The sequence below is a fragment of the Aquarana catesbeiana genome, linkage group LG10, assembly GCF_042186555.1.
Source record: "Aquarana catesbeiana isolate 2022-GZ linkage group LG10, ASM4218655v1, whole genome shotgun sequence".
In the NCBI taxonomy this organism is placed as follows: Eukaryota; Metazoa; Chordata; class Amphibia; order Anura; family Ranidae; genus Aquarana; species Aquarana catesbeiana.
In genome coordinates this window covers 160,010,432-160,024,511 of record NC_133333.1, presented here as the reverse complement: position 1 = coordinate 160,024,511, position 14,080 = coordinate 160,010,432, and the positions used below count along the sequence as shown (strand labels likewise).

General features: G+C 42.7%; 1 protein-coding gene across 2 annotated transcripts in view; it reads left to right on the top strand.

Annotated features, from left to right (window-relative positions):
• Positions 1 to 2,473, top strand: part of NUCB1 (nucleobindin 1) — a 54,263-nt gene extending 51,790 nt beyond the window's left edge. For both annotated transcript variants that reach the window (XM_073602846.1, XM_073602847.1), the window contains exon 13: positions 746 to 2,473. In XM_073602846.1, the coding sequence (XP_073458947.1) occupies positions 746 to 864 (119 nt within the window). In that variant the 3' untranslated portion in view covers positions 865 to 2,473. The remainder of the gene's footprint in view (positions 1 to 745) is intronic.
• The last annotated feature ends 11,607 nt before the right edge of the window (positions 2,474 to 14,080 follow it).

Sequence of the window (14,080 nt, the reverse complement as noted above, 5' to 3'; positions counted from 1 at the left end):
TTAAGTATTGTTTTCTGAGTCCACAGTAGAGTGTATTTCCTCCCTTACATTGAGCACTTCCTGTACTGTTAACCAAGCTTCCTTCTCAATCCGTTTCTATGGTAACTCTGTTTCACTGCTCATAGCTGACTTGTTTTATTTCATAGTATTTACTTGTGCCGATTATCTAGTGTTTGCCTGTGTCAGTCTTTATCAGCTTCAGCTGATAAGGCTGCAGTAATCCTGTCCGATGCGCAAGTTTACACTGCATGTGATGTCACATGGTCACATGGGGTGTAGTAGGAAGCTCTGAGTGATTATGCAGTCTTGTGGGATTTCAGAGTTGTGCTGTAGGAAGATCTGATAATAGACAGATAAGTACACAGTGTGCCGTAAATCAGGGGAGATCTGGGCATGCTCAGTGAAGTCATTCTAAAGAACAAAAAGGATTACAACAATACTAAGCAAGTAAGGAGATATCTACAAGCAGTGTTCATTAGGGTTTTTTATGCTGATTTACATGGGACAAAGTTGTCGGGGAGAGTTTACAACCATTTTAAATGCTTAATTGTCCAAATGAAGAATGATGTATCTTTATTAAAAAAAATAAAAGTATTAGTTGAGTTGAGTGCCTCAAAAGTCCAACCATTTCCTTCCTCTATTTTGATACTTTTATGTATACTTTTATAGATCCCATAATGCACACCATTGTTCTTGATGGGAAATGTTAGTTACCAGACATTGACAGTGAGCTGTTGTTTTACAGTCAATCCAGAAGCACAGCAAGGCTCGGTAATTCACCCAGCACCACCAGGAGATGCACCACATCCAGGCGACAAAGCACCCGAGACTCCCCAGGAGACGCATGTACAAAACCAGCAATAAGAGTCCAGAGACCCCCAGGATGGAGAATGCATCAGGGAAGCAAGTAGTGTTGACCTCTATCTTAGCTTCTCCCCTTATGTATCCCCTCTGAAGATCAGTCAAGGGATGTGCAATCGCCCTCTGGGAAAATCTCTCACATTGGGAATCAGGCTTCTTGTTTTCAAAAAACAAACTTACAAATAAAAAAATAAATAATAAAAACTGTGGGGAATTGGGCAGGTTTAAACCCAGAAACACTTTCTGTTATCCTCTGGGCTGCTTATTTATTTAGCTCTGACCTTCCACCGGGATGTTGTTCATGCAGTTTGGAATGATCATGAAGATCAATAACTCTTTGTGTTAAAAATTGGTGTATGTAGCATCTTCCATAGGAAATGTATAATGTTCTGTCTGGCTGTAACTGCACCTGGTACCCATAGATATATCAACCACCACCCCCCCCCCCTTTTTTTTTTTTTTAAAGTTTTATTGACAATTCTGCACTTGAGTGAAGTGTTTGCCAATGGCAGTGCCTGAATGACAAAAGTAATTAGTGAAGCAGTAACCAAATATTTTTTTCTGATTTAGGCAGGTAGACCCCCCACAGCAACCTTATAACCTTTTAAGATGCATTTAGTGCTCAGTGGATTCACTTTTGACCATTTAGATTCAATGTGTCTCTCAGAGCACCACTGCATTTTACAGAACATTGCAGTACTAGATGTTAGAAGTAGAAAATAAATGTGAGACCTGGAATTTCACCCATGTTTGGTACAAACTAGGGCTTAGGCCTGTGCTAAACACTCTTCTTTAAGGAGTTCAGTCTTGCTGTGAAAATTGGTAGCAATTACTTGTCTTGATTGATTACTGCTTATTTCAAACAGATGGTTCCCTATGGTGTAAGCTACAAAGGCACCATGTAGTAGTGATTGATCGCAAGATGTTCTAGCAGCGTGCAATTAATTGCTAATACATTCTGCTTGTGTAAGGGTTCAGTGGTTACCCATAAGTCTACTCTTAGTGATTCATTGCTTTCTAGCAATTTTAACAATGCAGTTGAGCTGCCACAAAGGGCTGTGTATCATGAGCTTAAGGAGTTTAGAAATCCTCATTCCACTGCACCTTACCAACCCGGATGAAACAAGGAGGTGGCTTTTTTTCCAGTTGAAATTGAAAGGCAATTCTAAACAAAAGCTGTCATTGATCCAGTCTTGTCTCTGTAGCAAGGTGACAGGATTCCTTGGTGGCCTGGGTGACCATCAGCTTTCACCTGCAAGTATTGTTAGTCCCTGCTGATACAATGACATTCAAAACAAACCTGTACTTTGCCCATACTAGTAACAGGTTCACCGCAGATGGGGCACCATACCCTGCCTGTACTTACTTCCAGCACCCCTGCTGCCAGAGTCCCCTGAAATGGGGAAGCACGTAATATATGACTTGAAGGTCTGTTGAGATTATCCAGAACATAATCCGATGCCAGCAGTAAAAATTCGGGCACTGGAGAATCTGGGCTACTGGGAAATGCAGTCCATCAACATGATGTCCAAGAAATGCAATTGAAACAATTTTATTTCAGATGTAATTTTAAAGATTTCTTTTTCACCTAATAAATATAATTTTGAAACCATCTGTACCATTTACTGTGTGCTGAATAATTAATGTAAGTCAACCAATTTACAAAGTTAAATGGATGTAAACCCTAACTAACATATACCCAGTGAAGCGAACAGCCTCAGATGATACACAGAGATGAAACAAATCTCCCTACAAGGTTTACACGTATATCTTCTGTCCTCAGCTTTATACATTCTTTAGAAGGTGCACATTGTGTTAGAAAAGTTTCTTCCTGTTTCAGCAGTGGGAGGGCATACACTGTGTCTGAGCTGATTGGTGAAAAGGCATATGCACCCCCCCCCCCTCTTCCACATAGGCAGAGAAACAAAGAAACTTGCAGAGCTGTGCTGTGAATAGACAAGTGCTCTGCTTATCTGTCTCTTAAGTTTCCTCCCCGACAAAAATTTCCAGCTGCTTTTATCTCCTGTGACAGAGAGCTTGTCAGAAGTTATCACTGATTACAGAAGAATGGAGCAGCAGAAAGATATGGGACTCAGAACTTTGGAGAGAGATAAGTAAACACTACAGATATATGTGCCCAGGTCAGATTTCATGAATGGGGGTTTACATCCACTTTAACCACTTGCCGACCAGCTCATGCCAGTATACGTCGGCAGAATGGTACAGCTGGGCAAAACAACGTATGGGTATATTGTTCCCTTTAAGAGCCGCCGGAGGCGCGCACACCCGCTGCACGGCAGGCACTAGAGCCAGCATGGAGATTTGTGTGTGTAAACACACAAATTCCTGTTCTGTCAGGGGAGAGGAAACCTATCGTTTTGTTCCTAGTAAGTAGGAACAGTGATATGTCTCCTCCCCCAGTCAGTCCTATCCCTATACAGTTAGTAACGCTAACTAGGGAACACATTTAACCCCTTGATCGCCCCCTAATGTTAACCCCTTCCATGCCAGTGACATTTACACAGTAAAAATAGAAATACAAACTGCGCTATAAAATATGTGAACAATTAATATTAGAAAAAGCAGCAATCCCAACAATAAACATCAATTGTGAGGTCAAACATAAAAAATATAAAAGAATTGCGCTAGTAAATGTGCAATTTTACATACATAACATAAGTAAAAAAAGTGATGATGTCACGAAACGCGTAGGGCGGAGCCAGACGACCCGCTGACGTCACCTCTAAGCTGTGTTGTATTCCAGTAGGACGGGTTTGTCCATGTTCCTGTGGCCAAGGAACCAGACTTAAGGCTATCTATTCTTCGAACTTTTTTCTGCTATTGTTGCTGACGGTGTGATGACCCCCAGTGGATGCTGATAGAAGTTCCTACAGTCTGTTTTAAGTTTGCCTGCTAGCTGTGATCCTCTGTAGTGGGGGATCATGGCCACTCGGTAAGAAGTAACCCCTTCCATTCCTGGTGGTGGATCTTCTTTGGTGGTCATACGGATTAATCATTATTCATCACTTGGACTTTTCTTTTATCATTTATGGGCTATTTGGAGTCCCCACTTTATTTCATTGAGTTTTTCTTCACTTGATGGGACACTTTTGTGGATTATATGCAGTTGCTATCTGCATCCATCCTCTTTTACACATATTACAATATATTTTTTTTTACTTATGTTATGTATGTAAAATTGCACATTTACTAGCGCAATTCTTTTATATTTTTTATATTTACACAGTAATCAGTGCATTTTTATAGCACTGATCGCTGTATAAATGTCAGTGGTCCCAAAAATGTGGTCCCAATCTGTCCGCCATTACTAGTAAAAAAATAATAAAAATGCCATAAATCTTTCCCATAGTTTGTAGACGCTATAACTTTTGTGCAAACCAATCAATCTATGCTTATTGTGATTTTATTTATTTATTTTTTTTACCAAAAATATGTAGAATATGGTCTAAACTGATGAAGAAATGTAAAAAATATTGTTTTTTTTTTTTTAATTGTCGCTCTTTTTTGTTTATAGCGCAAAAAATAAAAAACGCAGAGATGATCAAATACCATCAAAAGAAAGCTCTATTTGTGGGGAAAAAAAGAATGCAAATTTAATTTGGGTATAGCATTGCATTACCGCGCAATTGTAGGTTAAAGAGACGCAGTGCCAAATTGTAAAAGGTGCTCTTGTCAGGAAGGCGGCAAAATCTTCCGGGGCTGAAGCGTTTAGAAGGTTTAACCACTTAAAGTGATTGTAAAGCTTCAAAGTTTTGTTTTTTTGTTGTTTTTTTTGTTTTTTGTTTTTTGTTTTTTCTTTTAAATAACAAACATGTCATACTTGCCTCCACTGTGCAGTTCGTTTTGCACAGAGTGGCACCGATCATCCTCTTCTGAGGTCCCCCGGCGGCGCTGGTAGCTTCTCCCCGCATCGTATAATCCCCTAGGAGAAGCACTCTCCCGGGGGGTTACCTTGTGGGCGTGCTCCTGAGTCAAGAATTTGCATCCATAGACGCAGAATGCCGGACTCGGCGCCGCATCATTGGATTTGATTGACAGCAGCGGAAGCCAATGGCTGCGCTGCTATCAATCTATCCAATGGAGACCCAAGAATCCCAGGCAGAGGAAGAGCGCGTCACCGCCGTTGGAAATTCCAGAGCTCAGGTAAGTAAAACGGGGGACAGACTGGAGGGGCCGGTCACTGCCAGGTGTTTTTAAAACACGAGGGTTTACAACCCCTTTAAGGACCGAGCCTCTCCTTTTGAGATTTGTTGTTTACAAGTTAACATTCGCTTTTTTTTTTTTTTTTTTTGCTAGAAAATTACTTGGAACCCCCAAACATTATATATTTTTTTTCTAACACAATAATTTGTCACACCGTATTTGCACAGCGGTCTTACAAGCACAATTTTTTGGGAAAAAAACAGTAAATTTAGCCCAATTTTTTTTCTATATTGTGAAAGATAATGTTACGCCGAGTAAATTGATAACTAACATGTCACGCTTCAAAATTACGCCTGCTCGTGGAATGGCAACAAACTTTGGCACTTAAAAATCTCCATTGGCGATGTTTAAAAAATTTCTACAGGTTACCAGTTCTGAGTTATAGAGGCTAGTGCTAGAATTATTGTTCTCGCTCTAACTATCACGGCGATACCTCACATGTGTGGTCTGAACTCCGTTTTCATATGCGGGCGTGACTTGCGCATGCGTTCGCTTCTGCACACGAGTTCAGCGGGACAGAGTGCTTTAAAAAAAAAAAATAAAGATTTTTTCTTATTTATTTTATTTTATTTTACACTGTCCTTTTTAAAAAATATATATTTTGGGTCCCTTTTTTTTCCTATTACAAGGAATGTAAACAACCCTTTGTAATAGGAAAAAAAAAGCACGACAGGACCTCTTTAAATATGAGATCTGGTGTCAAAAAGACCTCGGCGCTCATATTTACACCAAAATGCAATTAAAAAAATTTTTTTTTTTTAAATTCCCCCTTTTTAAGAGCATTGAGCAGAAGTGACTTTGACTTTGCTTCCGCCCTCCAATGCTATGGAGCAGAGTGGGGGCCATTTTTCCCTCGCTCGGCATCCAGGCTGTGAGGGGAGCCGACGCAATAGTCTTCGCCGCTACTGACGGCTCCGTTAACCGGCGGAGACAACCGGAGGGGGGGCTCTCCCTCTCCTGCCCCCGATTAAAAGTGATCTTGCAGCGAATCCGACGCTGAGACCACTTTTATCTGAAAAAGGACTGCCGGACGTTTTTAAAAATACCAGGGTTCTGGCAGCTAGTTGCTGCCATAACAATGGTATCTAGCATCAAAGTACCAACATAACGACGGCAGGTGGTCCTTAAGTGGTTACAGTGCTTGTAAAGTCAGAAGGTTTTTTTTATCTTAATGCATTCTATGCATTAAGACAAAAAAAAAAACCCTGTGTGCAGCAGCCCCCCTAATACTTACTTGAGCCCCATCTCTATCCAGCGATGTTGCAGGAGTGTCTTGGCTCCCCGAGACGCTCCCTTCTCATTGGCTGAGACCGCAGTGCAGCACCATTGGCTCCTGCTGCTGTTAATCAAAGTCAGTAAGTCAATGAGGAGAGAGGGGGCAGGGCCGAACCATGGCTCAGTGTCTGAAAGAACACACAGTGCAGCGGCTCGACTCTGGTGCCCTCAAAGCACGTTGCTTAGCAGGAAGGAGGGGCCAGAAGCGCTGGCGAAGGATCTGAGAAGAGGAGGATCAGGGCTGCTCTGTGCAAAACCACTGCACAGAGCAGCTAAGTATAACATGTTTGTTATTTTTAAAAAACAAAAAACTGAGACTTTAGTAGTACTTTAACATCATTGCCCCCCAAACTAGTTGAGAGATATATAGTTTTATTTTTAATCATTATTCATTTTAATTAAGGTGAGAGATGCATAGTTTTTTCCTGTTCGACTGAAATTGGTTTCTTTTTTCGTTAACTGTCACCTACATGAGGATTGAACATTGGCAAACAAAAAACTGTAGGGTAGCCCGTCAGTGTTTTTTGTTTTTGTTTTTGTTTTTTCTATTGAGGAGTTCTTTTCACGTCAGTTGAGATTGATCACTAACATCAGAGACCAGCACAAGTACCAATGTAGAGCTCTGTCCTTGGGTCCAAAACTGCAGCAGTGCTTGCCCTGTCCATGAATATTCTCTGTTGAGTAATGTCATTCAGACTGAGGCTCCAGGACCAATGGGCACCTTTCAGATTTTCTTCTACAGCTGATTTTACTGTAGAAAGGGCAAACGCTGAGATATTTACCACTGCCGTCATCCACTGGGTGGCGTTTTGTGCGCACTCCACACTATTTTCCGCTATTTGGCATTAAGGAGGCACCATATCTCTGCTGCTTCTGCTTTGCAAAGCGCTGTGTGGAACTCCTATAATTTGGCTGTTACTGCCACCCTACAGCTGGTCACCTCCAGTCATCCAATTCTCATCAGCACGAGTTGCCGAGTTTACCTGTACCTGAGGCTCTACCTTGCACTTTGGGCCTTGTTACATCATTGTTTATGCAGGCACAGCATGTCTGCATATATACATAGGGCACAGTTCTGCTGGCACAGGTGACCACAGCTGGACCACCGGACCTTGTAATATCTCTAAGTGTCAATAGTCTCTCGGAAGAGCCCACTCCTGAGGCATCAGTGTTCTGCTGTCACCACAGAATAAGAAAGGGGTTGTTCCACACATTATTGATGCAGTAGATACTACCCTTCATTTGGAAGATAAGCCTGCTGCCCCCAGCCTTGGGTCTTTTGGAGCTCCTATAGCTGCAAATACCTTTTCACTACACCTGCTATTTTGAGGTACTCCTCTATGCCAGTGGTCTCCAAACTGTGGCCGGGGGGCCAGAGGCGGACCTTTGCTTGCCTTTCTCTGGCCCTTGGGGTACTATTCCTTAGGCTGACACCATCAATGAGACCCATTCCTTCCACTGACACCTATGATAGAGCACTATTCCTTCCCCTGATACCAACTATTGGCATTATTCCTCCCAGAGACACCAATGATGGGGCACTATTCTTCCCACTGATACCAAAGATGGGGCACTATTCCTCCCACTGATACCAAAGACGGGGCACTATTCTTCCCACTGATACCAAAGATGGGGCACTATTCTTCCCACTGATACCAAAGATGGGGCACTATTCCTCCCACTAATACGAATGATGAAACATTGGTTACACTCATTGATGCCAAATCATTTTCAACTCACAATGGCCACAATGCAGCTGTAAACTGGCCCTTTGTTTAGAGACCCCTGCTCTATGCAATATAGAAACATCCTTGATGGGTCCTGGTCCCCACCTTATGGTGTGTTGGAACAACTTCCCTTTGGGAAGTTTTATAGATGGTGGTTTATACCAACTGTGAATTCACAAGTGAACCCCCCCCCCCCCCCCGCCTTTAAGGATTTTGCTGACAGGTGAGATCTGTTCTTAAATTCCAGTTTGCTCTGGCAGGTTCTTCCCACTGTTCTGTAGTTGCTGTCCTTAACCGGGCAGACTATGGCAGGATGGGGAAGTTCCCTCAAAAAGGATCTATCCACTGTTGAATAGACCGCTTCTAAGGTAGGTGCTCCCAGGCCCCCAAAGTCTGACTCTCAGATGGGCCACAAGGTTAGAAGTCAGGGACCAGCTAGGCTAGTGCTGGCGAACCTTGGCACCCCAGATGTTTTGGAACTACATTTCCCATGATACTACACTGTAGAGTGGATAAGCATCATGGGAAATGTAGTTCCAAAACATCTGGGATGCCAAGGTTCGCCATCACTGAGCTAGGCCCTTCATATAGCCTTCTGCAAAAAATGACCCTTCCATTCATACAAGTGTAGGGAGTCTGCCTTTCTGGCATCCAGGTGCAGAGAGTGTCACTTTAAAGTGATACTTTAACCACTTCAATACCAGGCACTTTCGCCCCTTCCTGCCCAGAACAATTTTCAGCTTTCAGCGCTGTCGCACTTTGAATGACAATTGCGCGGTCATGTAACACTGTACCCAAACAAAATTTTTATGATTTTCTTCCCACAAATAGAGTTTTCTTTTGGTGGTATTTGATCACATCTGCTGTTTTTATTTTTTGATAAACTAAAAAAGACCAAAAATTTAGAAAAAAAAAAAAGTTTTTCTTAGTTTTTGTCACAAAATTTTGTTTTCCCCTTCACTGACGGGCACTAATGAGGCAGCACTGATGAGTTGGCAGTGATAAGGTGGCACTGATATGTAGAATTGATGGGCACTGATGGGCACCAATAGGCGGCACTAATAGGCGGGTGTGATGGGCACTGACAGGTGGCACTGATGGGTGGTACTGATTGGCACTGGCAGGTGGCACTGATGGGCAGCACTGATGATGAAGTACTGATGTATTAGTTACAGGTGTTACTGCTGGGTACTGATTGGCACTGTGGTGGGCTCTGGCACTGTGGTGGGCACTTGAAGGGTTTTTTATTGGGGGAATGCTGGGCACTGATTGGTAGTGTTTTTTTGCACATCTGAGGGGGCTGTGCTGATAATCAATGTGCTGATTATCAGCAGAGCCTCCAATCGGGTCTCCCTGTCAGCGCAAACCGAGGAATGCCCTTTACCAGCACTTCCTGGTTCACGCTGTGATTGGTCACAGCTGATTACGTGGTAAGAAGCCTCGGACAGAGGCTTCTTATCATGATCGGAGATGTGGGGTGTCAGACTGCCACGCCGCACTTGCGATCGCCACGCTGCGCGCCTCCATGTTATCCTGCTGGACGTCATATGACACCCAGTCAGGATAACAGAACGACTTCCCGGCCGTCAATCTGCTATAGGCCAGGCGGGAGGTGGTTTAAGTCTTGTTTGTTTTTGTTTAAAAAAAACTAACATGTTATATTTACCTGCTCTCTGCAGTGGTTTTGCACAGAGCAGCCCATATCTTCCTCTTCTCGGGTCGCTGGCACTCCTGGCCCCTCCCTCCTGCCGAGTGCCCTCACAGCAAGCAACTTGCTGTGGGGGGCACCTAAGCTGAGCCACTGCTCTGGGTGTCCAATTAGACACACAGCCATGGCTCGGCCCCACCCCCTCTCTCTTTCCTCATTGGTTCACTGACTTTGACAGCAGCGGGAGCCAATGGCCCCTGCTGTGTGTCTCAGCCAATCAGGAGGGATTGTACAGCTGAGTCTTTCATGCAACATCTCTGGATCAAGATGGGGCTCAGGTAAGTATTAGGAGGGGCTGAGGGGGGCTGCTGCAGAAGGGTTTTTTTTTTTTTTTTTTATCTTCATGCATAAACCCTTCTGTCTTTAGAGCCACTTTTAGGCTCACAGGCTAACGCTTGCCTTTAGCATCCCTTTTTAGCTGCCGCTTCTACCTCCCCTGCACAGATTAATGCATCTTCCCCACTCTGTTTGAGTTCCCCTCACCCCTGGGCCTCTAGCTCCAGTTCATGTGTCAGTTTGGCCTCTGGCTCTGTGCTCCATCTAAGCCACTATTCTTTCTCCTAGGAAAATCTGCCTACTGTCAGATCTGTAAAGCCTTTAATGATGCCCCTCAGCACCCCCTTCTGCAGAGGGACCCCTAGACGACTAGGTCCTCTGGAGCTAGCTGTGACTGTTCCCTACCTAGATAAGGACGTGTAGCAGGTGTGCATGAGCAGCACCGAGGTTCCATCTCAGAGCATTGGCTCGTGTGTTTGGCCTAGTGCTCTTTCCTGACATCCCCATTGTGGGACGCTGGTGGCATCCTGGGAAGATAGCTTCAAGAAACCTTATAAGTCAGCATTTTCCTAAAGGACCTTACACCTGCTGGAATTTACTTTGTCAGTTTTTTTGTAGCATTGGAAGCTCTCACCGTTGGGCAAGGGTAACCAGTCTAGTTCTTTGTCTTCAGGCCCTTGGACATCAGTCAAGGATCTAACGCCTTTTCCTCACTTGAGGGGGGCGTTGGGTGATTCTCCTCTCAGGGTAGTTTCTCCTTGTCCAAGTTTTTTTTTTTTCTTAGACCATTATAGTTCCTTTTTCCATTGTTCGGAGTCAAATATCTAAACAGTCTATTGCATCTGTCTTGATGGTAGACCTCAGTGTGTCCTTCTGCAAGCAGCTGGGATGGAGTCTTCTCTCTGTATCTAAGGGGCTCATAGAACCATTATCTCGGCAACTACTTTCAGGCAGTCCTGAACAGATGATTCCATCCACACTGTAAGAAATTCCAAAATAAAAATAACCTGCACATTTTTAGAACCCCCAATTGACACCAGCAGCTGCATGCTGAATATCCCACTGATATTCAGACCATTTAAACCCAGAAACGAAATGCAGTCTTAAAACCATTCACTCCCCTCACCTTATAAACAACTTATTCCTAGCCAAAATATACATTATTCAAATGCTACCTAATAATAAATACTCACCATTCTGCAATTCCTACAGCAAAACTAAGTGCAGCGCTAAAGTGCACATGCATAAATAAATCCATCCAAATAATACATTTATACGGTTTAGATATATTGTATAATATAATGCCCAAAACACTGTGTAATAAATAAATGCTAAAAAAAAAAAAATCTCAAATTACCAAACTGTCTTATATATATATATATATATATATATATATATAAAAAAAAAAAAAAAAAAACCCTAATTGTGATAAAGTGCTTTAGTGATGTCTCTTTCAGAAAAACGGAAGAATATCAGTCTGCAAGAATCTGCCTGTGAGTAGGCAGATCAGGTGAGTAGTAGGAGCTATCTCATTTACTTAGGTCACTGGACACCTTACAAAAAAAAAAAAAAATCCTGCATTTTGCTGAAGAGGTTAAAACCTAGGGACCGACATCGGTCACTGGGTGGAGTGTAACGTGTGATATTTCCCTCTATTCAACATCAAGGAAGAATCATCCAGCTTCTGCATTGAAAAGGGCCACATGGAACAATCACCTCCGGCCATTCGACCATCATCTGTTATCAATTGTTTGCGCTTTGTGAGTATCCGAGACCTTGTATTACCAAATGTCCAATTCTAGATACAGGAGGGTAGGAACAGTCCACTGCAACAGGTGCCCCCAGCCTACATTTCAGAGGTGTTTGGAGCTTGCTGTTGCCTTATGAGGCGTTTATGAGCAATCTCCATTAGCAACTGGGAATATTTGTATATAGATGTATATATAGTTTAGGATTAGAAATAAGAGTAGTGTGTATGTAATATTGTTTTAGTAAGGGGTTAACTTGGCTGGATGTAAATATATATATGACGGGCTTGGCCTGAGAATATCTATTCCATTTAACAGTCCCCTTTTGACATGCAAGAATGCTGTGCTCTGGAGACCCTCTGCTGTTTACCTAGCTTAATATTCAAAGGGCCAGGAAGAGATACTATCTGAGTGTGTAGTCATTATGGGCCTAATTCATTAGCTTGATAAAGGCTTTTGTATTCCTCCCTGCTAATCAACCATTTATCCATTTCAAAGGGTGTTTGATAGGATGAGAATATTTCTTTCATCTGTTCAGGAAGGGAGGTTTTGCCTCTGCTAATTCCAGGCATAGTTAAGTGCCCCATTCAGGAGAAGGTGACAACCTTCACTTTAATTAATTTCTCTGCAAACAAATTATCACTAACTTGTTAACCCAAGAAGAGAAGGTGCTATTTAGGTGAATTAAGCTAAGGGGAAATTGCCCAAACTTGGAGGAGATAGGCCCGGAGGGAGAAGAGGGCTAACAGAATACCCGATCAGAGTGGCCCTGTTCAAGTCAAGGAGAGATGGGCCTATAAGAGTAGTCCCAAAGAGAGTAGTTAGGGAGATGAAACCGACCTGGGCCCAGAACCATTAAAAGACTATAGATATTTTCTTCTGTGTATTAGATAGACTTTAACATAATAACATTTATTACCATTAGTAAGACCTCATCTGGAATATGCAGTTCAGTTTTGGACACCAGTTCTCAAAAAGGATATCGGGGAACTGGAGAAAGTGCAGAGAAGGGCAACCAAACTGATAAGAGGCATGGGGGAGCTCAGCTATGAGGAAAGATTAGAGGAACTGAATTTGTTCACTCTTAAGAAGAGGAGAATAAGGGGGGATATGATCAACATGTTTAAATATATAAGGGGTCCATATAGTGAACTTGGTGTTGAGTTATTCACTTTACGGTCAACACAGAGGACAAGGGGGCACTCTTTACGACTGGAAGAAAAGAGATTTCATCTCCAAATACGGAAAGGTTTCTTCACAGTAAGAGCTGTGAAAATGTGGAATAGACTCCCTCCAGAGGTGGTTCTGGCCAGCTCAGTAGATTGCTTTAAGAAAGGCCTGGATACTTTCCTAAATGTACATAATATAACTGGGTACTGACATTTATAGGTAAAGTTGATCCAGGGAAAATCCGATTGCCTCTCTGGGATCAGGAAGGAATTTTTTCCCCTGCTGTAGCAAATTGGAGCATGCTCTGCTGGGGTTTTTTGCCTTCCTCTGGATCAACTGTGGGTATAGTATTGGGTATATTGGATTGTACGTTTTTTTTGTTTTTTTTTATGGTTGGACTGGATGGACTTGTGTCTTTTTTTCAACCTGACTAACTATGTAACTATGTCATCTCAGACCCGGGCGGCAGGTTCCTGATAGTTATAGCTGACATTAGTACATGTAAGATGGTCTTAGTTAATGTCTATAGAGTATTGTTAAAAGCTTTCACTTCTGGTCAAAAGAACTGTCATTTAACCCACCTCATATCTTTGTAATTAATAAATCATAACTACACATTAATCAGGTAAACATTGCCAACTGGTGCAACCAACATCAGCAGCCTGAAATCACGTTGCCACCTGGTTCTTTCCTATTTGCAGTCTTCCCCCTAGCTCTGACAGATGTAGCCGCCTTGTCTGCCCTCTCAGCTGAGGTTTCTACTACAATCATGCAAAACTTTTTGGCCCAAATCACCTAGATTTTTGCTGACTATAACCACAGAAAATACACGTGGGATTCCCCTGCAGATTTTGAGCCATCGCACGCTGACATCTGTGGAATTTAGAGTCTCTTAAGTGCTTACTGGACTGACTTACCCCTCAGAAGTCACAGTCTGCTGCCAATACTTCCAAATTAAAATGGACTGTTTTGGCTCCTATTGATGATGCACAGCACTCTGAACCTTGGGGATTAGACTATTGCTTCTACTAATGTTCTTCCCAGTTGTGGGTGCTTTAGATCCTCTAAGACAGGGATCTTCAAACTACGGC